Below are 23917 nucleotides of genomic sequence, written 5' to 3' on the forward strand. Positions count from 1 at the left end.
GACGTCTCCGTAGCTCTCTTGGCTGATTCTCAACACAGTTCCATTGTCAATCTGCGTGCGGCATCTCGCAGTGTTCATACGAGTCGGTCAGCGCTGTCAGGGAATTCCTCAGCTCGAAGTGTGGACTCCGGCTAGGACTAGCGTTCACGAACGGCAGGTACGTCTCAAAGAAAAACTCTCTACTGCGGGTCAACGTGTGGTCGAGGAGGCTCAGATGAGCCCATGCCTTCTGGGTAAGGGCCAACAATCGAACGGAACAGTGTTCAGAGAGCATGACGGGGATCGCGACCGATTGCCTCGAGGAGTTCTGAAACTTTGCCTGGCGAGGAAGGGCTAAGCACCATGAAAATGTTTCCCGCCTCCCAAATTGGACCCTCCAAAGTTCCTGGTAACGAAGCACAGGTAGGGAGTTTCGTCAAGAACGCGGTGCGAAGCGGCTCATTGGCTTCACTTTGCGCGAGACCCTTCGTCATTACCCAGGATGAGGACGGGAACGAATACGTCGACACGGTGAGTCTCATTTCCAGCCTTTTAGCGGAGGACCCTGTCCGCGTCACCTCTCCATAAGGCTCGGACGAACAGTGCCGATTGATCGATCCGAGTGAATATTCCCTCGATCTTTACGATGACGGAGAGTTCTTCCCCGTGAATTATTATTAGAAGAAATCTCACGTTAACATCGATGAAAATGCATTGATCGCATTAGCGATGCGACCGCTCGCTGTCTAGACTAGAGTAAGTCCGGAGAATTGTTCGATTCTCAAGGACAAAGAGACGTCGGATCGGGGAACCGCGCTGGAGCTACCTTCTTATTCTCCATCTTGGAAATTAAGATTTCAAATCCTTCAAGGCAAGCATCGACTCGACTGCCGACTTGACGTTGAACGTCTGTTCACCGCCGAGCCCGGATTCGTCTTCTAGGCCAGCTCCGGTCGCCCAACAAAATCACGAAAGCTCCAGCGGATCGCCGGTGAGCTGCTTTGCACGTTAACCTCGTGGCGCGTCGACAGATGTCAAGAACAGGACTCCTCATCCACCTCCGGAGCTTATTCTGCCACGGCTCACTCAGAAGCAAGGCGGACATGTCGCCGCGACCCGCGGGAGCCGGCTTTGCCAGATCGGATCAAACGAGAGATTTCCGCACCTCTGCATCAGGCACCTCGCGCACGAGAACATTCACTCTGTCGACTTCTTCAAAAAACTCGATTATACGCGACTCCAAATTAACCATGCATCTCCAATGTTTCCTCCGCTTATAGATTCATTCACCCACCTACAGAATCGGGAATACCAACAAAGCCCAACCCGTCCGATCGGAGCAGAAAGAATTGTTTTTTCGCGATGGAGCGCGACGGATAGGTCGGTCGAAGTGACTCGCTTCTCTCAATAATTGTCTGAATTCCTCCTCTTCCATTTTTCCCAAGCTAGAGATATCCTGACTTTCCCATTCTATCCAGATTTCGTGTTGGCTTACGTGGAGCAGGGCACGGAAGAAGCTGAGGTCAAAAGAAAAACTTTCCTGAAAAACCTTGAAAGCGAAGGTGTCAGCTTCGAAGCGGAACCTCCAGCGGTGGGTGGCAATGAACCTTACACGTTTGAATGATAGATTATTATCGAAGCATGTATTCCCCGCACAAGCCGTGAGGCGGAACTTGAACTCTCGGGGAAGTTTCTATTATGTTCCCGTGTTCGCCGCAGATCCCTTCGGAAGGCTTCATGGACTCAAGCGTAGCCTTTGTGAAGCTACATGCGAGTTGGGAGCTGTTGCTGTGCTATGCTGAACTTCTTGGCTTCAGGATGCCCGTCAAGGTAAATCCGCTTGATCTATGACTTCCTCGATGTCAGTGATCGATGGAGTGATTGCACGACACGTACGGGACGCGAACAGCGAGAGCGAGCGAGCGAGCATTATTCAATCTCGTAAATTACTTCTGGAAACTCACAAGAAACAGACGGAGGGCTAAAAATATTCTGTTTTTTCTTGGAGAAACGAGAACGTCTGGGAAAACTTCCTATGATCCACCTCGAAGCCGCTGGGAACAGAAGCCTTCCAACTCTGGCTCCGCAGGTAACGTGAAACAAGGAAAGTTGGTTGACGCGGATGGGACTTCTCAATTCTGAGTGAGTGTGTGAAGACACGGTCAAATATTAACTCGGGACTTTCCTCTGTGAAGCCTTCGCTGGCCGTGGGAACGGACTCCGTCCTCCTGGGCTTACACAGTGCTGCTACTACGGTTTTGGGAACGAGACTCGTCGAAAGCGACTCTCCATGGGTGTGTGTCGGGAGCTCTATTTTTCTCCTCATGCGGCAGCCTTAGAGATCGTTTCTAGAGAATTTTAAATTCCCGGCAGACCGGAGTGCGGAATCACTTCCGGAGAGTGACATGTGTTTGAATGCATCCGTCTAATCCCGATGTTTCTATCGATTTCGCAGTACGAAGACGCGGACGACGATGTCTCAGAACACACGTCGAGTTTCGCAGGGAGATTCTTCGACTACGACAGGAAATTGATACCGCGAGAAACGAAATATTACCGAGCGAAGATTTCCTCCGATAAGCTCTCATTGTGAGTGGATCCGACGCATTTTATTTGGAGTCGGGGAGATTCCTTATGGCTGACCGTGCTCAGAAAGCTGGGCTTCGAAACAGCGTGATTGCCGGTTATCGGCCCGCATGCATCTTGAGATGTCCGGAGGATGTTAGAGAAACAGCTCAGCGTTCGTGAAAGGCGCAAATTATTCTGCGAGGTGTTTCCACTCCCACTGTCCCGGATCACCGGCTCCCAGCGGTCACACGGAGCTCAGGAATGGTACCGCGTACCGTATCGGACTTGGAATGAGAATTTGAGCTCCATTCTTCCAGTCACACCCAACTTCATTCGGATGGTCACCTCCTTGTCTGATCGGTTCCGGAAGCGGTCGAGAGGGAAACTTGCGGGGTTCTCCTCGAAAAGAGCCGTCTTCCCTCCACCGAGTGACTTGGGCATCATATGCATCATTTTATGAGAAAAGCTATGACTTGCTACGGATTTAAGCATTGAGCCGCATAGATTTGGAACAGGAGAGCCTCGCCGAAGTCCGCCGGAGACTGACTCCTCCGTTGATTCAATCATTCTTTCTACCGTGATGAAAGCTCTGGTGCTTTTTGCGAGAGATATCGGACCTCAATCTCACCACGATATTCATGCATAGCACCTTTTCTATTACACAGATTCATCGTCGGAGATCGTGAGACATTTTTCAGTCCCGCTCAAAGGAGTCGTATAATGTGGGAAGTAATGATCAGAACCTATTTCGGGAGCTCACCGAACATGAGAGGAATATCTGGCCTGTTGAATGACGGAACATTCAAAGCAGCATATCCGTTACACGACGTAAGCTAGAGAGCTAGCAATGAATCAGGGCCTGTTCCGGCTCGGTTGGTGTTGTCACTCGGAGCTTCTTATTCTGCAGGGATCGCTGAACTACTCCGACGAGCCTGATTCAGAGGAGCTCAGTGAGCGGAGGGTGGGTCTCTCTCAGCGGCAGGGCTGAGCCCATACCTCCGGAATTGCAATACTTTCAGCCCGTTCCCATCCTCCCCATTTCATTCCAACTATCTCTACTCTTCACCGACAGATACTACATAGAGCATGGGCGCATCCCTCGGCATGGTATCGGCATCAACCCATACATCTCATCAGAAGATATTTCGGTGAGACCCTGGAAAGGATTTATGTCTAACTCACGATTTTGCTCCAAGACTGGTGTTCGGGACGGTCTCCTCTGAGTAGAGGATCGAGCTGAAGAATCATTTCCTTGCAATTGAAGCGAGCAATCTGGAGGGAATCCTTTCCTCCGCCATCGACCACGTGGTTTGCGGGAATCCGTAACCCCCATTTTTTTCGGGCAAACTTCCGCCGAACAGCACGCACCATTTTTGAGCATTGCGTTCGGGGGATTCGGATGGGGCGGCATTTCCCTGAGCCCACCCAGGAGCCTTCTCAGCCAGCTACGCAACAGAATCCCAGCAACGCCTCACTTTCCCACGTATCGTGGAATCCTGCGATCCGGAACCCTCGCAATGAACTTGAATGATCCCGCTGGTTGGGATCGGAATTCGGGAAAAGCTCTGTTTTCGGCCCTCTTACAGCGAAAGACTCTAGGATCTTTAGAAGAGCCTCAAACCCCGTCTTGGAATTCCTCAAACGGGAACTTTCTAAGACGAGACATAATATAATAACCAAGACAGAACTTCGCCGGTCTGCATTCCATGAAAGAGCAGGTGTAAAGCTGTACCCTTTCGCGGGAAGAGCGAATCACTGGCGACCTTTCCGATGCTGAGGAAGGGACCGCCCCTGATCAGTGATCAGACCGCAGATACGTCGGGTATATAACCTGATAACTTATAGACCGGAGTGGCAGAATGACGCGTGGATGATCAGAGAACATCCTCGAGAATGAATGAGAGGGACATCGGATACTGCAGAGAGCCATGAGATTTCTTTACCGATGGATCAGAATGATATGATCCGACGAATTATTCACTCTCACATCCATTGGTGCAGGTGAGAAAACAGGCTTTTACTTCGCCTGGTTGGGCTTCTACACGTCAGCTCTTCTCCCTCCAGCCGTACTTGGCATCTTCGTCTGCCTGCACGGTTTTGTGGAATTATACACCTCAGTGCCAATGTGAGTCGTCGCGGGAACGAACCGGAATTCGGGATAGTGCTGGTCATCGGTGGAATTTATACACTAATTCCCGAGTACATGAAGCTTCTTGTTTTTCAGACATGACACGTGTGAGAACAAGTTTTCTGACACTGTCATAATGTGTCCCAACTGTCTTTCCTGCAAACTGCTCACTCTGCGACAGGATTTATGCGCGTCGATAAAAGTGAACGCTTTCTTCGACAACACGGGCGCTGTGATATTCTCGATTTTCATGAGCGTTTGGGGTTCGTCGTTTCGAATTTTGCAGATATCGATCGAACATCCAAGTTCGAAGAGCACTGCGTCCTCACCCGGGAGCATTCCTCGAGAACGATCCGGCAAAATAGTTCTATCTCCGATTTCAGCTCGGATCTTCATCAAATTATGGAAGAAACGAGAATCGACCCTCGTTTTTGAGTGGGCGGTACCCGAGGACGAAATGGGTCAGGTATGTTTCGTGCTCCGATGCAGCGGTTTTTCATTTCATCCCGAAGCTCTTCCTCTCTGCGAGACGAGACATTCGAGCTGAGCGCTGAACAGTTCCATAAAAACTGGGCTTGCCGATGTCCCCTAGGAGGAAATCAATCCAGATCTGGAAGCAACAGCGGCAATCTACCGACTGAATCCTGTGACCATGGATTACGAACCCTACATCCCCCTCTGGGAACGTGTCGCTAGGACACTGAGTGCGGCGTCCGTTGTCATTTTTATGGTAATTTACTCGGGGAACTGCCCCCTCATTACGTGATGCTGCATAGCGCACTCCGGGATGAGGATGAAAAGAAGGCCCGGAATCACCGTTCCGCGATGGAACGAATGAGAGTCACGATGTGAATTGAATTTCAGATATTCCTCGTTTTCGTCGCAGTTTTCGGGATCATAGTCTATCGGTCTGTGATGGAGCAGATGCTGAATAGACATACGAAAGAGGGAAGAGATGAACTAAGTTCTGCTCTACAAAATCCCGTACTTTCGTCGAAGGCAGTTGCGTCCGCAACGGCTTCACTAGTGAATCTGATCTGCATCTGGTTGCTGAGTTTCGTGAGTTCCCCGCTGCCTCGAGCTCCTCCGCTCTGACGCAACATTTATCCTATGTTTGAATTCCATCGATCATCATTTCTTTGCGGCGGCTTCTGATCGGGAATTCCTTCCAGGTCTACGAGAAAATAGCTCGAGGTCTCACGCATATGGGTACGTACATAAGTACCCACCCCCACTCGTAGCGGAGGGCATTCCACCTCCAGTCGACTCTGATCGGAGAATTCGATTTCGGAGTTCAGAAAACTCCGAGGCCTAGCGTCGATAAGCTCAAGGCTCGGAGTCCGCGTTGCCAAAGGCTAGAAAACACGCCTTTTGTTCCCTTGCGACCAATTCATGGCTCACGAGTAGAACCTCATTGTTTCCAGAACGCCAGCGAACCATATCCGATTTCGAAAACAGTTATACGGTTAAAATGTTCCTGTTTCAATCCGTAAATCATTATATCGGTCTCTTCTACATCGCATTCCTCAAGGGCAGGTTCGTATTCACGAGAAAATCCATATGTGCTCACTCCGAGTCGCATTCGGGATGATAATGAAAAAAAGTTCGAGGAGGAATTGAAAAGGGGGAGAAGTGATCCGCAACGGAAGGAAATGACGTCACGGATAGCGACAGCGACGAGCCTCATGCCTCGAACTGCGTATCATACCAGGGGTGTAAATATGAAACGAGAAAATTTTTCAGAAAAGGAAAATTTTTTAAAAAAAAAGTACAACTCGTAATTTATTCGAAGTAGGCTCCCTGATTAGATATACACTTCGACCACCTTTCTGGCAGGTTGTGGATGCCCTTGTGATAAAAGGCTTCATTTTTCGAATCGAACCATCCGACCACCCATTTTTCGACTTCTTCAAAATCGGTGAACCGCTGATTATTCAAAGCGTGGCTCATTGATGCGAAGAGATAATAATCTGAGGGGGCCAAGTCTGGAGAATAGGCAGGGTGTGTCAGAACTTCCCAGTTCAAAGCGCTCAAAGTTTCCTGCGTCGGCTTCGAGGTGTGACACGGAGCGTTGTCGTGGAGCAAAATGAAGCGATTCCGAACTTGGTCCCAATTTGGTCGTTTTTCTTTTGACCGCACGGTTCAGATCGATTAACTGCTGTTGGTAACGGGCAGTATCAACAGTTTCACCGGGTTTTAGCAGCTCATGATAGATCACTCCTCTTTGATCCCACCACACACAGAGCATGGTCTTCTTTCCGAAGCGATTCCTTCTCACTGACTTCTCTGCTGGTTCTCCGGGACTGACCCACGATCTTTTGCGTCCAGGATTATCGTAGTATATCCATTTTTCATCACTAGTGATGATACGATACAGAAACGACTTGTTTTTGTATCTCGAGAGCAGTTCCCGACAGACTGTCAATCGCACCTCTTTCTGTCGTTCACTGAGTTCGTGTGGCACCCATCTGCCGAGCTTTGAGATCTTTCCCATTTTCTTGAGTCTTATGGAAATCGCTTCACGAGTAACTTTCAGCTGTTCTGCGAGTTCACTTTGAGTTTGCGTGTTGTTCTGATCGAGAAGAACTTGCAAATCTTGATCCTGGAACTTTTTTGGAGGTCTCCCCCGGGGTTCGTTCTTCAAATCGAAGTTTCCCTTCGAAAAGTTCTCATACCACGCGTAGCAACGAGATTTGCTAAGCGCATGATCACCGAACGCTTCCACAAGCAGAGAATGTGCCTCTGATGCACTCTTCTTCAAGTGAAAGCAGCGAGGCCCTGAGAATCTGATTTTCGGGCTCGTAGAGGGACATTTTTGGCAGGGTGTCAAAAAATTTAGAAACACAATTTTCGAACTCTATCGACCATTTCGTGTGACCGCGAATGCGATGTAAACAACGCAATTGATCGGGCGCGAAAATTCAAACTGCAGCTTGAGCTAACGCCCTCTATCGGATTTTCTCGTTTCATAGTTACACCCCTGGTATAAGCTTATTCCTTCTAGATTCCAGGGCCATCCTGGACAGACCGCGTCGATTCTCGACGCAGACATGGAAACGTGTGATGGGGGCTGTCTATATGAAGTTTTCCTCCAGCTGTTCATCATAATGGTTGGCAAGCAAATTGTTAACAACGTCCAGGAATTTTTGACACCGTTAGTACACAGCCATATGTTTATCCATTGGGTCCTTTCATTTTGGCTTCCGAGGAGCAGCGGTGTGGTTAAGCAACGAGTCTCGGGCTGCTAGGCTGCGCCAGTCATTCGGAGAATCTGGCTCTCGCTCTAGAACATAAGAAGGCCCAGATATTTTTCTGTCAGCAACTCCCTCCCCGAATATTGATTCCGCCGACCTTCAATCCGACTCCACTGATTTTTCCTGCACAAACAAACACAACGAATTGATCCATCTCCTTTGATGCTTCACTTTCTCCCGAGTTCCCGAAATAAAACCCGCTTTCCCCAATACGTCATCGTGAAGGACGGCAGTCATGTACGGAAGACCATCCTTCGCGATACGCCTACGCAATCGTTGACTTATACGTACCTCTGCGAATTGTTCCGGCAGAGTGTTCTTCAGATGGTGGAAATACCGACGCACAGCTGCGAGCAAAGGCCGGGTTTTGACTCGCTGGGAAATGGATTACGAGCTCAAAGAGTGGACCATGCTCTCCTTGTTCGAGGAATATCTCGAGATGGCTCTCCAGTTCGGATTTTGTACGCTATTCGTCGCCGCTTTCCCGCTGGCTCCCCTCTTCGCCCTGCTCAACAACATCATAGAAATTCGTATCGATGCGTACAAATACGTCGTGCAGCAGAGAAGACCTCGACCGCAGACAGCGCGCAACATCGGCGTCTGGCACAAAATCATCGAGGGAATTTCCCTTTGCGCCGTCGTTTTCAACGTGAGGCTCCATTGCACTATTATACTCTCTCATCGATAGCGGTCCCGATGACCATTCAGGATTCAGGATTTGAGGAGCCTGTCTCTCTCCTATTGTATTATTGTATCAAATTCCAAGTGCTTTGCAGGCGTTTTTCATCGCGTTCACCACGGAGTTCATCCCGAGGGCCATGTACCGACTGGACCACGGTTCTCTCGACGGCTATGTCAACTCTACGCTTTCACGGTTCGCCGTGGCTGATTATCCGAAGAAACCAGATGTACTCCAAAACAACGCAAGCATCACTGATTGCTGGTAAGCCGACACCCTTATTCGTTCTGGTCTAGAGCGAGAGAAAACCTCGTGATCGACTCCGATTACTCCCGCTTGGCCGTGGGGTAATCCTGATGTTGATTCGATGCTGAATGAGCTCTGGTATTGACACCAGTCACTAGGTACTCTTCCGACTGCTCCAAAAACCTTGACTCGACCCACTTTCAACACAGATGAGCCTGGTGTAGTTTTGTCGTGCTCCCTTACAAACTCGACGATGAATCCAGACTCCCCGGCTCCGCGTTACTGGGGCCGCTCGGCATACTTGTGAATGTGAAGAGATTGCGTTGTGAGTGGAGACGCCTCGGGGCAAGCGGATCTCGAGAGCCGTCGACCTCTCCGAGGGCTTTGAGCGCTAGCTTATTCCACTCGCCGGAAGTGAAACATATGGTCTCATCGAAGCCCCTCGGTGTGACCCGGTGGACTCGGGAACCGTTGATTATCGTTGAGGATACGTATCCGAGGATGATTGAAAGCTCGACAAATGCTCGAGAGACAACTTCGGAATATTCTTGCTCTTATCGCGCTCAAATAAACGCCCGATGCGGGGCATAGGCCGGCTGCTCCTATTCCCCCTTCCGGCACCCCGCTCATGTTGTCCGTATCAGGCGAGATCGCGAAGCGCGCGAAGGTCACCGATAGCGATTCCCGCTCGGCTCACAGACTCGCTTGGGAACAGTAGGTCATTCATCCGTTTTCAGGTATGTGGATTATCGGGAAGCCCCATCGGCCGGATCGGCGAGCTACGGATTCTCGAAGGAATATTGGAGGGTGTCCGTTGGGAGGCTCGCTTTCGTTGTGGTTTTCGAGGTGAGGTTCTTCCGTTGTTTTGGGATCGTCTCACTGCAGGTGGCCTCCCATAAGTCCTCAAGAGAGATAGTTCCTCTGATTACCCCTCTCTGATGTATTCAGCATCAGGCGTGAAAGGGAATTCTCTCCGGTCAATTCGAAATCATTTCGCACGGTCGCCTTCGTTGACGGTGGCGCCACCTGTGGCTCCTCGCTGAAGTGAGTCAGCGCGAATTCAGTGCATTGCCCCAAAGCAGCAGGAATTTCGCGGGTTTCCTTATTGAATGTCCCTGGTGTTCCGAATAATGCATCGGCTAGCTGCGTGACTCTGATCAGAATGTTTCCGCCCTTGGAGTGCAGCCGATTTTTTAAATATTCCTTCCATTCGTGATATTTCAGCACATAATTTTTCTACTGGCTCTACTCGTTTCATCGGCGATCCCCTACGTGTCAGAGGACGTGAAAATCCGCACCAAGAAAGAACAGATACTAACGCAGGAACTCTTCATGAAAGCTGATCTAGGTCGCAGCAGAGGAAACATGATCAGCACGCATATCGTACGACCAAGATCGCGTATCGTCTTCGTAAGCTGAAATCCAGGAAGCGCATCGCCTGGATATTTCAGGCCATTGCCACGACCAGAGACCTCTTATCCATCCGCATGTCAATACCAGTGAAACTTGAATTTGAAACTTGCGAATCACATCTCCAGGACGGAACCGGTCTCCTTTTTTCCGCACGACCCGCTGTGGCAGAATTCGGCCATGGTTGCTTTGATCGAATTTTCCCCTGAGTCTTCCTCGCTCACAGCGGAGGAGGGGGGGTCACAGGGACAGATTTCTGAATTTTAAACGAAATTGTCGAGCCGACATGTCTTCTACAATGGACAGAAATTGACGGACCCTCGTCTGCTCAGGAGTCTCGCGAGTGTCTCCCTCGGCAGCTCGGAACTCAATTTTAGCTTTTTACATCCAAGAGGGTAGCGTCGGGCTTAATTCCATCGTTCCCACACTCAAAGTGATGGCGAAGCTCAGAAGTTAATGTACCTACAGACATAGAAGGCGACAGAAGACGATCTCTGGAACCCGCTGCGCTCTGAATCCGACAGAAAATTAAAGCTTCCGGGGCTGCATGACGGTGGATGGAATGCCGCTGGGGCTATGTTGCGCAGAGGGCGATTCCCTGATCCGTTCTTTTCTGAGTAATTCATTTGTCAAACCTCAAAACTGCCGTCCTCAGAGGCCTTCCTTGATTGCAAGCTCGAGGACTCTTCGGCCGACGGGCACTTCTGAATTCTGAATGAGCTCCGACGGGCCTATGGGGCGCGCCTCGGAACAATGAGACTTTTCGTGAAATATTGTGCCGTCGCTCTTCGTATAGGACGCTTCCCAGTAGTGGTATACTTCTCGACAGTCATCTGGCATCCCAAGGATGGAGTAAGACCGAAACGATGAGGAGAAAGATAACAACAACAATGACTTCATGACATGGACGTGTCTGAAATCGTCATACGCCTCGACTTTCCCTTTGTTTCCCGGGAGAAGAGAGAGCCACGCATTGACAGGATCTGTTAGAGATGCCCTATGCCCAAACATGGAACCGCTCGCACGTTTCCAGATTACTAATCGCCCGACATATCGTTCCGAAATCGGGGCTCGCTCTGGCACTGAGATTTGAAATGGGAGGCGCGCGTGGCACTAAAGGGAGTTCCAGCGAGAGAGCCTTCGGTCATTGAGGGGATCGAACAGGCCAATTTATCACAGACTATAAACCTGTTATGCACTAGGTCTCTCGTCGTATTTTATTTGATTTCGCCTCTCAGAAATCGACAACTTCGTCGCTGTCGCTATCCCAGCCAGCGGAAGTTTCGAAGGTGTTGAAGTCGACTTCAACATCATATTTGAAATTTGGATCCCCTGGCTTCACAGAGTTTTTCTGGAAGCTCGAAGACATCAACTCTTTCTTCACCTGGAAAGATCAGAAACTCAACGTAGTTTTTGGAGTCATGCGCGGCACCGAACTCCTCTCGAGAAAAGCATCAGATCTTGATTCCGAGAGAGAGAGAGAGAGAGCTCAATTATCGGATACGTCAGCATTCCAGACAGCGAGACACGAATGTTTGGTGCTTGTCCCATCTTCCTGCCGGGCCGTCAATGACTGAGGGTAATGTCGTCGGGTGAACAGATCAGTGTAAGCGTCGGACTTTATGTCTACGGCTCCAAAGACTTGCAGAGGCTCGTTCAAAGTTCCAAGTGTCTCGAATCTATACAGAAAGGGAAAACCCGAGCACGCACTTTGACTGCCGATGTTGCTCGAAGGCTCTACGGCAAGCCTGGAGCCTCCGGTGACGGAGCCGAGAAGTCAGAGCTGGGCTTCCGAGGGCTCCCAAGAAGATCGTCGGTCGAGACGCGAGATGAGAGACGTCCCCCGGAGAGGGGATCGAAAGGCGAGAAGATACGCCGAAATTCTCTTATGATTTACCTCTGCGCGAATGAACTTCTATTGATAGGCGCCCAGAAGGAAGTCGTAACAATATTCATGATATCGAGGCCTACGAGGTCATCTCTACGTGAGCTCTCCGCCTCGATGGGTCCATCATGCGCCAGGTACTCGATCGCCGACTTCCGCCAAGACGGAAGCCTCCTTCAACCGGATATTGAGAGATGGTCGTCGTCATGGTCTTCCGCTTATACTCACTTCGAGAGCCTTATCGTCGAGTACATTGAGATCTTCCTCTGGATCGAGAGAGTACTTTTTTGTGGCAAAGGCGATCGCATCCTTCACCGAGCTCCCTCGGACCGTCTCCTGCGAAAACACAGACCATCTTGATTCCAGCAAGTTGATATTGAGAGCAATTCCCGCGGAGGGGGAACCGGGGTTTCCCCGCCCCAGAACCGGACGAGATTGCCCCTTTTGTGAGTTCCTGTTTCATACGACGTTCTGGATACAGTAATCCGAATCGATGGCCATTGTCGCCACCCCGAATTCTCCCCAAAGGGCTGTGTACTGATCAAGAGATCAACGATTTCCTTAGTCGTCTACAGTGGCGGAAGGATGGCGGAGAAGAGGGGACAGGGTGCACGCGCTCTGGGCACAGCTTCGAGTGTAGACGCTATTCTCAAATTCGGCTTCCGGGGAACGATATCCCGTGAACGTCATCCCAGAATATTGCAGAGCGTGAAATATTTATGTGGGTATATCATTTCCGAAGTAGGGGGGCGCCAGACAGTTTCCGCCCCAGGCGCCACGAACGCTAGATACGCCAGAGAATGTTCCTCCGCACAGGAAACACTCGAACTCACCTGCACTATGGAAAGTAACTTCTCGATTTGTAGACTTTGTAGTTCCCCGAGGACATCATGTTTTTTCGACAGCTCGGCCGTGATGATCTAGAGTGGATTCAAGAACCTGAACTCATCCGATGACACTCTCGATCTTAGAAAACTACACTCGCAGGACATTGCTTACGCTCTCGTGGGAAATTCATACCTTCAGATCGCTGTTCCGGTAAATACCTCTGACTGGCATTGATCTCCTACGGAACCTTCTATCACGCTCATATACGACGACCTGGGATATCCTTCGGTTATCCGTGAGCCTTAGCATCTTCCTCATGGGCGGCGAGCCACGAGGCTAGAGCAAGAGCTCAATTTACAGCAACATCATGAGTCATGAGGAACCATGCCGGATAGCCGGAGAAACTCACCAATTTGGGGGTGCCCTTCAGTATAATTCCAATCTTTTTGATTCGATTCCTCTCAACGACGCTGACACCTGTCTCCATGAAACTTCCAGAAAGGAACCGTACGAGTACGAAAGCTACATGTATGAGGCGCGTCTTGATGGTACTCCGTAGGCCAGCACGCTCCAGTAGGACGGTGTTTTCGTTCCCATGGTGACCCTCGCAGAATATCATCAGTCGTCGAGGCGTGGCCTGCAGCTGGGCTCTCCTGCCGACGCTGACCGACTGCATAGCTCTTTGATGAACAAATTTCACTTCCTGGAAAACCAATTGTTTCTATCCCTAAACGCTCAGCTTGAAAAGTGAATTAAGCCTTCGGCCATAAGGCGTCAAATTTTCTTCCGTACTGTCGACGCACTCGATTGCAAAATTTGGAGTACTGGAATCAACTTCAGTACATGGCTGATATGGTAGATATCGGAACTCGAACTTCCTTAAGGATATCTCGGCAGAGGCGTAGAACCTCTCCGAGTATCGTGTCGAAGATGCGCTCCTTGACGATCGCCCGAACATAATGGGTTGGTGGAGGTCGCGGTGTAGCCGGCTTCGAGGATTTCGTCAGGAGCGCCTCAATAGCATAGAATTTCAATGGATCACGGCATTCACATTCATTCAAGGCGCGATCGGTATCGTAGCAGGAAACGGCAATATTCATAGTTCCACGAGAGCCCCCGCGGGGCTGGGAGTCGTTGGAGATTACAAGTTTATTTAGAAAAACTAGTAGAGATCCAACATGGTAGTTCAAGTTCTCTATGATATATGTGCCCAGCGACTAGTTGTTGATGTTCGTCCAAACGGGCACAGTATTCATTTTTCAAGCCTGGGTGTTCCAATGCATTTTTCAAGCTGCGGTGCTCCAATGCATTTTTCAAGCTGCGATGCTCCAACGCATTTTTCAAGCCACGATGTTCCAGATCGCGCAATAAGGAGGCAAGCGGAGCGCTTGCTTGAAGCTCGTGTCATGTGCCTACTTTCCCAAGCATTGTGTGTTCGGACGAGGGTTCATCAGAGCACGGCGATAATGCTCGCGACCACGCTCCTAGCCTTGAAGCCGCCATGCGCAATATCCTGCGTACTTTAGAACGCTCCGAACCAAAAATGTGACTTGTACCATCCTTCTTGGGAGATGGCCTAGGAAACTTCCCAGCGAGGAGGGCGGAGTTCCGTCGCGAATATTCGTCATAGTAAGCGTGCCTTGATGCAGCATGAGAATGCTTTGGAATGATGCTCGCCCTTAGAGGTGGGACGAATTCCCGGGATCGGGTTTGGCTTCTTGTTTTCTCCCTTTCATCGGAGAACGACGTTGACCTTGCTTCCTCCAAGCGAGAAGTACGCCTGGGATTGTGTCTTCGGTGAAGTTCGATTAAACGCGACTCCCTCTGTTGGGCAATATCAAAGAAATGCACAACTGATACTCCTACGACAGGCGATCTATTCGAATCTGCTGTCGAAATGATTTGTTTCTCGCGCAACTGTTCCCTCCGCTGCCTTTCGATGCCCTCCAATTGGTCGTATTCGGTCCCTCGCAAGTTATCGCCGACGCTTCCCATTCCCATCAAGAGCTCGATCCTCTAAATCGTCAGCTGCGTCGTCGTTCGTCAGGTGTACTGGCAGACGCAGTAGACACGGGATATGAACATGCAGTTCTCGACTCGCCGCTCGACTTATCCACAAGTCAAGAGGAAGAACCATCATGTCCCGTGAAGTGGACACTCGTCCTCCGCACCTGTGAGTCCTACCGTGAGGAAAAGCTTTGGTCAACTACGTTCGAGGTCCGGCATGCACTGAAAATCTTCGATTCTAAACTATGCCTGTGAGCCTCATAGACGGGATCAATCCTCACACAGGACGCATCGAGCTCCTCGGAGGAGTTTTGGGAGTTTTGCTCAGATTTCGATGTTGTATCCGATCCCTAAATGTAACGCTACCTGTGCCCAAGTTATTTGAGCCTCACATGCCCAAGCCTCATTTCGATGTTCGTCTCAAACCCTCCGCATAGCAACCCAGGTAGAGTCTCTTCGATCAGACAGATGACGCTCGAATCCGGAAGAAGACGGAACTACTCTGTTCGCGTCAACGCAATTTATTTGTCAAATCCTGATACAATAACTCAGAGTCTCTATCCGACTCGTACACGACATGCGGGTTGTCTCAGGCAACCGCTGGCGATGGCTTCTTGTATCCAATTATAGAACACCCCCGACTCGAGACTATTAGCAGCATTTTCGATTTCAAAGCACTTTCCGAAACGATAAGTCGCGTTCACGATTTCGGTGAAGTGAGCTCGAGCTTCTCTCGCCATGAGAGAGCATTTCGATGTGATCGTTGCTTCGCGGCATCTTTTGAAACGCTTCTTCCCCGACGAGAAAGCTTGAGCGATCTCATCTTGATCGTCGGAGAATTCAGTAACAAGTTGAATAAGTGTTCTCTCCAGCAGCACGCGATTACGATCCAAACTTTCTTTATCACAGGCGAGCTCGACGGTGAACCCCGTGCTTTCCTCATTGCGAGATCTTGGCATGCAGTAAACAGCACAATCGCCGATACGGATTCGCGAATTGAAGAAATCCGTCAGAATTTCCAGGAAAAAAGCGTTTCTCACGTCGCTTATTCCTTTCCACTGATAGTAAAGCAAGAATATCGCTTTTCGATCCGAGAGACTTCCCGGATGAAACCGATCTTCAAAACGCGGGTTTTCAAGCGGGGCAGCCTTCGGAGGCGGAAACCGAGGATCCGAACCGAGTTCATCGATTACTTGTCCCGTCTGAAGGGCATCATCTGAGCTATAATTACCGAAGATGAAACAATCTCTGAAGAGACGTCCGCTCATGTCTCTGCGGACGTTCGCTATGTCTTCTGCCTGCAATGCTTCGGCGGCCGCAATTTTCTTGTGCAGGTCCAACTCGCCGCTGTGCATTTGTTCAAACATGTTCTCAGCCAGTCCCGCGTTAGTGGTTCGCAGACGATAGCTCTCGATCATATCGGCATGACACTCGCTGAAAAGCTTCGGTGAAATTTCGGTGCTTCGGATGCGCCGAACCACGCACCCCATGAATGTGTCCAGTGATTCGTTAGCAGCATCAATTGAGATCGAGATTCCAGAGCTTGTAACCGCACCCTGTAAATCGATGCCGGCCTCAGCGGACCGGCGAGTGAGCAACTCTCGCTCCAAGAGGGCACATGCAAGCTCTGCGGACACAAACCATTTAGCGGAGCTTACAGGCTCCCCGACGAAATTCAGGAAGCAGAAGACTTTCGGTGAGTTCAAGTCCCGGAACTGATACCACAACCGATGCGATCCTGACTTGGAGATGACATTTGGATAATTCTCGACGAAACGCTGTTCGCGACGGATCTCGAGCTTCCGGGGCATCAACTCGTTAGGTTCGTATCTCGTGAATGACCATTTCCCCGACCCTCGATCTATGATAGGCATATCCATTATGAGCCCCACGCTTGGATGAGCTTCGGCGTCCGGGAAATCGGACACGTCGAAATCGCCCTCAAGAATGACGTTAAAGGCTGATCTCGAAAGACGCGAAATCGTCGAGCTTATAAGCTGAGGATCGAATTCCAACATGAGATGAGATCTGTCGAAGCAATCTTCCGGTGCGTGATTCAATATGGCTCTGCACAGCGTTTTCCGACTGCGGAGATACGGTTGAGAATCGTACTCGCTTTTTAGTCGGCAGCTCATCGCTGCCTCCCCATATATCCACTCGAGAATGTCGTCTCTCTGGATGTGACTTAAATAATCGAAGAGAGCGGCGAGTATCCGTTCCTTGAATAGAACTCCTCTTGACGTGAGCATGAAAATGACGCGGAAGACACTCCAATGCTTGTTGATTTCAACGCTATCTTCTGGAACGACGACCTGGAATAAAAAGCGACTTATACTCCGACGGTCGTCTAGGCTATCGTCCGGAAACCCTCCCGGAGTGTCTTTCTATGCCGGACACCGACCTGAATGTGACTGGCGAGATCCTGCTCTCGGAGTTGATGTAATAAGCCGCCACAATACTCTTGTTGCACCAAATAGGCCAAGTAGTTGAGTGGCTTACACCGATAATCGTTCGCATCTGGTCCTGGCAGAAGCCATGTGACGACAAGTCTGGGCATTGCACTCGAACAAATCACGACCATTTTCTTAATGTTCTCGATATCTGGCGCGGTCATTGGATCTTCTCTCTTCCCAGCGAGATCGATGACGGGCTTCGGACACTTGACAAGCGATACGAATTTCTGTGCTATCCTGATGAGTTGATCGACGTCTTGAGCACCTCTAACAATCAGAACCTTTCTCCGAGTCGGCATCAACTGACTTATCCGCTCACTCAAGCCATTACGGCTCAGGGAAATCGGTCTGTTGAGGAAGCTCAGCAGCCTGGCGAATCGGTGCTCTTTCCCGACAAGGGCGGCTAGAGTCTCATTCTCTGGACTTGATGCCGAACTGTTCTCGATTGTGATGGTCCGGCCGTCGACATCTGCCAAGTCCATTGCGGCAAGAATCTCGGCGAATTTTGCTGCGGCCAAAGACAGCGCCGATATGTGAACCTCGAAACCGATGATTGTGAAGTCCACGCACAGTATCGGCGGATCGAGCGCGCCGTTATTCAGGCGGATGAAATCCTCGAAACGTCGAAATTTGTCCGACGAGAAAAGCGCCTGCTGGAACGAAGCAACCTCTCTGGCACCATCCGCCAATCCCGAATCTATGCACCACGTCAGTCGCGCCAAAAGCTGATCCGGTTCTGTTGAAACCAAGCATTTGAAATGCTCGTTGAAATCCACTCTCCGAACTCGGTATCCTTCCGGGTCACTTGATGTCTCGATTTCGCACACTCGGGGGCAGGAAATCGAAGATTGCTGGATATGCCGGTCATCTTCCTTCACGGATCCCATCGCGTGTGCGTGAACGAAGTTTGACGGACGTTGACGTCTCTCCGTTGTTGTCAGTCAGCCATCCATCCGTTCGGTGGTCTTCTGTCCGTTCGTTCGTTCGGTCGTTCATTCGTCCCGTTTGGACCCTTTCCTCCGGCTTGAGTACCTCACTCTTTCGATGTCGCTGCGGCTGTCGATGCTGCTCATGATCTGAAGGCTGCTACTGATGCTTTTTCACGCTGTCTCCATCTTCTGGCTCCCCGGATCGACTTCAATAGCGGGGAAAGGGAGACTTTACCAATCTGTCAAATCGGACCGGTGCTTCGACCCTTGCTTTCAAGACGGCGCGATCTCCTAGCGCTGGTCCCCGCCAAAACGCGCCACGCATACTGAGTGTCCTCGACTCGGACATTGAAGAAACTTTTTCGAGCCGGATGGGGACGCCCTCCCGCGACCAGCCGCTCGCCACGAGAGAATTGAAGTAATTTCGAGTAATATCTTTGAATGGGTCTGTTTAGGAATATACGTCTTCTCCCTTTCGCAGAGAAGTACCGACCTAGGAAATCTTATCGAGCCGATGCGGCTGAGCTGATTCGCAGATCCTGGAGACCCATCCGACGTGCATTTCCATCCTGAGATGTCATTGGAGTTCTCACGTGTGGAAACGAGCCGATGGATTCCACGCATCTTACGTTTGTCCAGCTTCCACAGCTCGGTGTCCAGAAGTCGCAAACGAGCTGAACAAAAGCAACGACTCTTGCGCCGGAGAAGTTTTCTTTCGTTTCGCTCAGCGGTGAGAAATTCAATGGATAGCTGAGCTGATCTCCGCGGACAAAAATCGCGACCAAACCATAAGGAATATCGTTTGTGCCCAGAAAGAAGCGAAATGGGGGCAGTCACCCTCACGACAACGACGGCGACTACTTCTCCGTTGTCGCTACTGCGGCGCGTCGAAGTCGACGCGACGTCTGCCGATCGCTACATTCTGAATCAACTCCGGTGATTGAGACAAGAACGCTCGCACACTAGTTCTGTGAACCAGAATGAGATTCGTTACATTCAGTTCTCGCGTGGAAAATCATCTGTCAAAGAAGTCCTGCAGGTTTGATGAATTTTCACGAGCTCTCTCGCTCTCTCTTCGAGTTCCCTCGTATAACTGATGCAGAACCCAGTGGCCGAGGAAAGCTACATGCTTTCGGGATCGGGAATTGAGGCTCATGGGCTTGGACTCTTGAATGAACTCCGACGCGATGTCCCTGATGACTGATTAGAGTTCATTCTGAGTGCCTTGTCAGACGCCATAGCGCCTATCGCGGAACTTCCTGATCTCGCTCGAACCCAGCGAATGCATCCCAACAGCGAATCTGTCTACGAACGATAGAGAGAGGGCACACCCGGATATCGAGAAACCACGCTGGACTTCTCGGAGCAGGTCGCGGGTCCATGCATCCGCCCAGTGACTAGAGAAAGCGAATTCTACGCCTTGGGTTGATCACTCCGCCTCCTGTCGAAACATATCGGGGGCTGCAACTCCGAGAAAAGGCATTCAACTCCTCAAGTCATGGAGGTCGTGGCACAAGAGAAGCAGCAGCAGCAGCTTCCAACACCAGCGATTCCCGGGCATTAGCATTCGGGAGATACGCGCATCCGGGTCCAGATGAGAGCCGCCTGGATGATATCCCCCTAATTAAGGAGCTCGGAGCTTGAGAGAAGCATTCCCGTCAGAGTGATTCGAATCGCATTGAGCGCGTTAAGACGTTCAAAAATTTCCATGAGATGGCCATCGGATGGTGTGGAAATGCTTTCGATCCGTGGTCCATTCCAAGTCTCATTTACGGAGCCGTCGCTGTGAGAATTATTTTCACTTGAAGAAGCTCTACTTATTATGTAGCTTGGAAGAGCTTCCTTCATGCACGCCATGGGTGCGTGCGTACCGGATACCGTCGAGGGCGCCCGAGTGTGGGTGCGTGCTGCGTACCCGATGCTTCGTTGGTGGGTATCTAATACTTTCCTTGACTCTTGGAACTTCCAGCTGTCCTTAGGTAACCGATCGGGATCCAATCAGCTTTTTCGGTGAGACAATATCACCTTCAGCCAGCTCTGGGCATAGGAAATAATCCGTGCTCGAAGTTCCGGCGATACGAGCTCTCGACACAATGTGCCGCGCAGGATCCTCAGGGGCATTCAGCCTTGGGCTGAAGCGCAGGGCCCACATCCGTCGCTTTCGGAGATCTCAGCCGGAGAGGCGCCTTGCCATTCACGAGATCGAGAGCGTCAGCCCGGGATGAGCCCGATCTAGTACAGCTGATGGGCAATCCCATGGAGATACTAGATCTGACACTTATAGGCAATTCGATGTTCACCTGGACCGAATATATGTAGGTAATGACGGCATCCCGGAGGTGGCACTCGCAGAATGCGCATCGGAATCCCCAGAAAGCAGAAGAATCGTCCACCCCAGAGGCTGAGTGAATGTGGAGAGTGAATTTTGATTATGTCCTCTTCGATGACGCCGATTCAGACCTAGATATAAGCTCGGATTTGAGAGCGATTCCTCCCCCAATGCTGATAGTCGACCGCGAGAACCAGACTACTGGAATCAACATCGATGCAAATGTTTCTCTGCAGGAGAATGTTCCCGTTGCTCGCAGTTTGGCTCTTTTCTTCCGTCGTATTCGCGGACGCTCACAGTAAGGATTTTTATTTTGTTTCGAAAGACGCAGCGTTCAGGCTCTCTCTCTGATTCCGAAGTACTACCGGATCTCACTGAAGGGCGACGAGATGACAGCTTTCGGTTCCCCTATCTCAGGAATCTCGTGCTACTATCGTTACGATCATCGGGTATCCTCCCTCGATGATGATACACTCCGAAAAGTGGGCTGCTCACATATTATAGTTGGATTCGCTACCGTTAGCGCTGATTCCAAAGTCAACCTAAGCGATGTCGGTGGGGAGGATGGTCTACGGGGGTGAGTTCATATGAAAGAATCGAGATCCGGAATCCGAGAGCGAATTTTCAGAAGTATCGTTTTTCGATATCACCACATTCCTGCAGACTCGTACGTGAAATTAAAACGCCAAAGCGGAGAGTCATGCTCTCAATCGGTGGTGGAGGAGGAGACCGCAACTTCGACGAAATGAGCAGTAAGCTCGTGAATCTCAAAAGGTAGGAAGCCTTTGTAGAGAGCCCGACGGGGGGAATATTCGTCTATATTTGATTTGAATTTGTTGAAAAAGAAACACAGACTGTCGATATGAGCCCTAGAATATTATTTTCTTTCTCCATCCGAAGCTTCCTAGCATCTCTGGTCGAGATTGTTCGTTTTACCGGGCTCGATGGTGTGGATTACGATTGGGAGTTCCCCTCATTCCATCAACAAGATGATCTCAACCGTTTACTGCGGGAAACGCGACATGTATTCGACAATTTGACGGCTGAAGAGTCATCCGCAGATGTCAAACGTCTCGATCTCAGCGTCGCCTTACCCGGTCCGGTGACACTCACCGCTGCCTACAACGCTAGCGTTCTCAAAGAGTCAGTATGGAGTCAATAGGCTCGATAATGAATTCATTCTCATATCAGTCTTATTGGGTGCCATCGTTCGCACCGCCCTGGGCGTCCTTGTCGATATTCGTCCCCGTCTGATTCGCATTCCTTCCAGAACTTGCACGTTCTTCAACGTGATGACCTATGACCTAGCCCTATACAGCAGCTGGCATCCAATAGCTACTTTCCATAACGCTCTCTATGGTCAGGGCAGTTTTCTGAGTCCCTTGAGGCTCTTCTCGGTGTCGACCTCGATGAGGAACTGGGTCAATCTCGGACTTCCAGCCAGCATGCTCCTACTCGGTAATGTCAAACAACATCATTTGCCTGGATTGTCCCGGAATTAATCGCATTTCCCACGGTCTAGACCCGCTCGACATCCCCAACTCAATCTCCAGCTTTTTGTTCACTCGCTTGGATTGATTTTAGGAATTCCAACCTACGGGGTCGCATACGAGCTGAGTGACCCGCTCAGAACGTCACCCTTGGCCCCCATAAAAGGATATTCCCGATTGGGTGCCAATCTCAACTACGATGAGGTAAGTGTCGCATTCTAACTTCGTCCGTTCTTTCGTAAGATCTCAAGTCGAAAAATCAATTTATCCGCTCAGATTTTCGTCCTCACCGCTCCGAACCTCCTGCGAACCATTTCAGATCTGCCGGATTACCACGCAATATCCTGAGGGGAACCACTTTGATGAGCGGTCGAGGGTGCCCTATGCGAGCGATGGAAATGGAACATGGATTTCGTATGACAATATTCGAAGCGTGGTAGAGAAGGTGAGATCTTTGGGATTCCGTCGCTAAATCGCATTATTCTATCCGGGACTATCAATACGGGAAAGGAATCGGAATCTTGAAGATGATCCCTCGCTGACATCCCCAGGTCGAGTTCGCGACGAGAGAAGGCTTCGGGGGAATCATGATATTCAGTCTGAACGCTGACGATCCTTTCGGCAATTGCGCTCTGAATTGCTCCGACGGATTGGAAGATTGTCTAGTCCAGGCTAGTGACCGCTCAAACGGTTTCCCCCTGAGTCAAGTCGCCATCGCCACGCTGGAGGAATCCCCGAATGGATCCCGGTGAAAGTTGATGAAAGGGGGAAGCTCTTCCGATTCAATAAACAGACAGCCTGCTGATTGAGTGTCCCCATTTAAAAGGTGTCTCATTGGAAAGAAAACTCGAGCGAATCGCAAGAGAGTCGTAGCTCATTAGTACATAGATAGCATTGTCAGAGCAGGGATCACAGGCGCCAGACGCCTGGACCATTCGTAGTTCGAGGAGCGCGTCATTTTAGGCTTAGGACGCTCCTTTCCGAACAGTAGCAAACATTCACTCCGGACCGGACGGAGGTCGAACTGAAACACATGACTCCTCCGTTTTAAGTCCGAGAGCATCGCTCCGGCGCTGTTCCTCATTGTGCGGGGGCGGCGGAAACATGCACTCCCTCGACCTCGACGGTTGAAGGTATTCGAATCACGTAGTCCAGATCCGAGCAACTCGAGGCTGTTCTCTCATCAGATCTCCATCAAGAAGACACCCAAAAGAGCGCGGAGGAGCAAAACATGACGACGCGAGTCGAGAGTTTGAGCAAAATGGACACTACGCAGCACGCTTTCATCGAATTCCTGGGGAGGACTCCAGAACCGATGCTCAGTTTATCTGGAAAGAGGGACTCGCGACTCATTTCTCAGTTGTTCAATGCCTGCATACAAGGTTCTCTCGAGGCATCCCCTGTCTGGAGACGAGCAAGACAGGGGACCAACGCCTGAGATGACGCCTTTCCTCCTTCCTAATCAATATGCGCGCGAAACCTCGTTCATGCCTTATCTAACGTAGAGACGGTGCTTCGGGAAGGAAATGCGCGAAACCCCGGAGCTTCTTCGAATTTCTGCCGAGGGAGCTTTTCTAGCTCATTCATGCGCTCGATTTGAAGGGGAAGGTCAGTGGGTAGGAGAGCATGGGCTCCCGCAGCAGTTTTGCCCGCCCCGACGAGAAGACGAAGATTGCGGCGGAGTCGGCGAGCGATCGATGGCGACGAGATCTCGGTCGTAAGACCGGGCGGG

The 23917-nt window shown here is 50.5% G+C and overlaps 4 protein-coding genes across 4 annotated transcripts; 2 read left to right on the top strand and 2 right to left on the bottom strand.

Annotated features, from left to right (window-relative positions):
- The first annotated feature begins 1716 nt into the window (after positions 1–1716).
- LOC100905774 (anoctamin-4) lies at positions 1717–10215 on the top strand. The gene is made up of 15 exons (XM_029111582.1): positions 1717–1821; positions 2435–2568; positions 3213–3375; positions 3620–3695; positions 4549–4672; positions 4772–4938; positions 5059–5141; positions 5268–5405; positions 5540–5734; positions 5848–5884; positions 6100–6211; positions 7680–7829; positions 8242–8578; positions 8706–8872; positions 10079–10215. Exons 1-15 carry the CDS (start codon positions 1717–1719, stop codon positions 10083–10085), a joined length of 1995 nt encoding a protein of 664 aa, XP_028967415.1. The 3' UTR covers positions 10086–10215.
- A 1283-nt stretch (positions 10216–11498) lies between these two features.
- LOC114828248 (uncharacterized) lies at positions 11499–14077 on the bottom strand. Its single transcript, XM_029111583.1, has 6 exons — positions 13886–14077; positions 13387–13680; positions 13170–13250; positions 12983–13069; positions 12378–12485; positions 11499–11648 (listed from the first exon to the last, which is right to left on the bottom strand). The coding sequence occupies exons 1-6, from the start codon at positions 14075–14077 to the stop codon at positions 11499–11501; spliced, it is 912 nt and encodes a 303-aa protein (XP_028967416.1).
- Positions 14078–15541: 1464 nt separating this feature from the next.
- Positions 15542–18324, bottom strand: LOC100905921 (insulin-degrading enzyme-like 1, peroxisomal). The gene is made up of 2 exons (XM_003743777.1): positions 17386–18324; positions 15542–17296 (listed from the first exon to the last, which is right to left on the bottom strand). The coding sequence occupies exons 1-2, from the start codon at positions 18322–18324 to the stop codon at positions 15542–15544; spliced, it is 2694 nt and encodes an 897-aa protein (XP_003743825.1).
- Positions 18325–21084: 2760 nt separating this feature from the next.
- Positions 21085–22937, top strand: LOC100906068 (chitinase-3-like protein 1). Its single transcript, XM_003743778.1, has 7 exons — positions 21085–21272; positions 21359–21469; positions 21596–21838; positions 21966–22153; positions 22280–22389; positions 22505–22630; positions 22737–22937. The coding sequence occupies exons 1-7, from the start codon at positions 21085–21087 to the stop codon at positions 22935–22937; spliced, it is 1167 nt and encodes a 388-aa protein (XP_003743826.1).
- The last annotated feature ends 980 nt before the right edge of the window (positions 22938–23917 follow it).

The sequence above is a fragment of the Galendromus occidentalis genome, unplaced genomic scaffold (genome assembly GCF_000255335.2).
Source record: "Galendromus occidentalis unplaced genomic scaffold, Mocc_1.1 scf7180000077451, whole genome shotgun sequence".
Taxonomy (NCBI): Eukaryota; Metazoa; Arthropoda; class Arachnida; order Mesostigmata; family Phytoseiidae; genus Galendromus; species Galendromus occidentalis.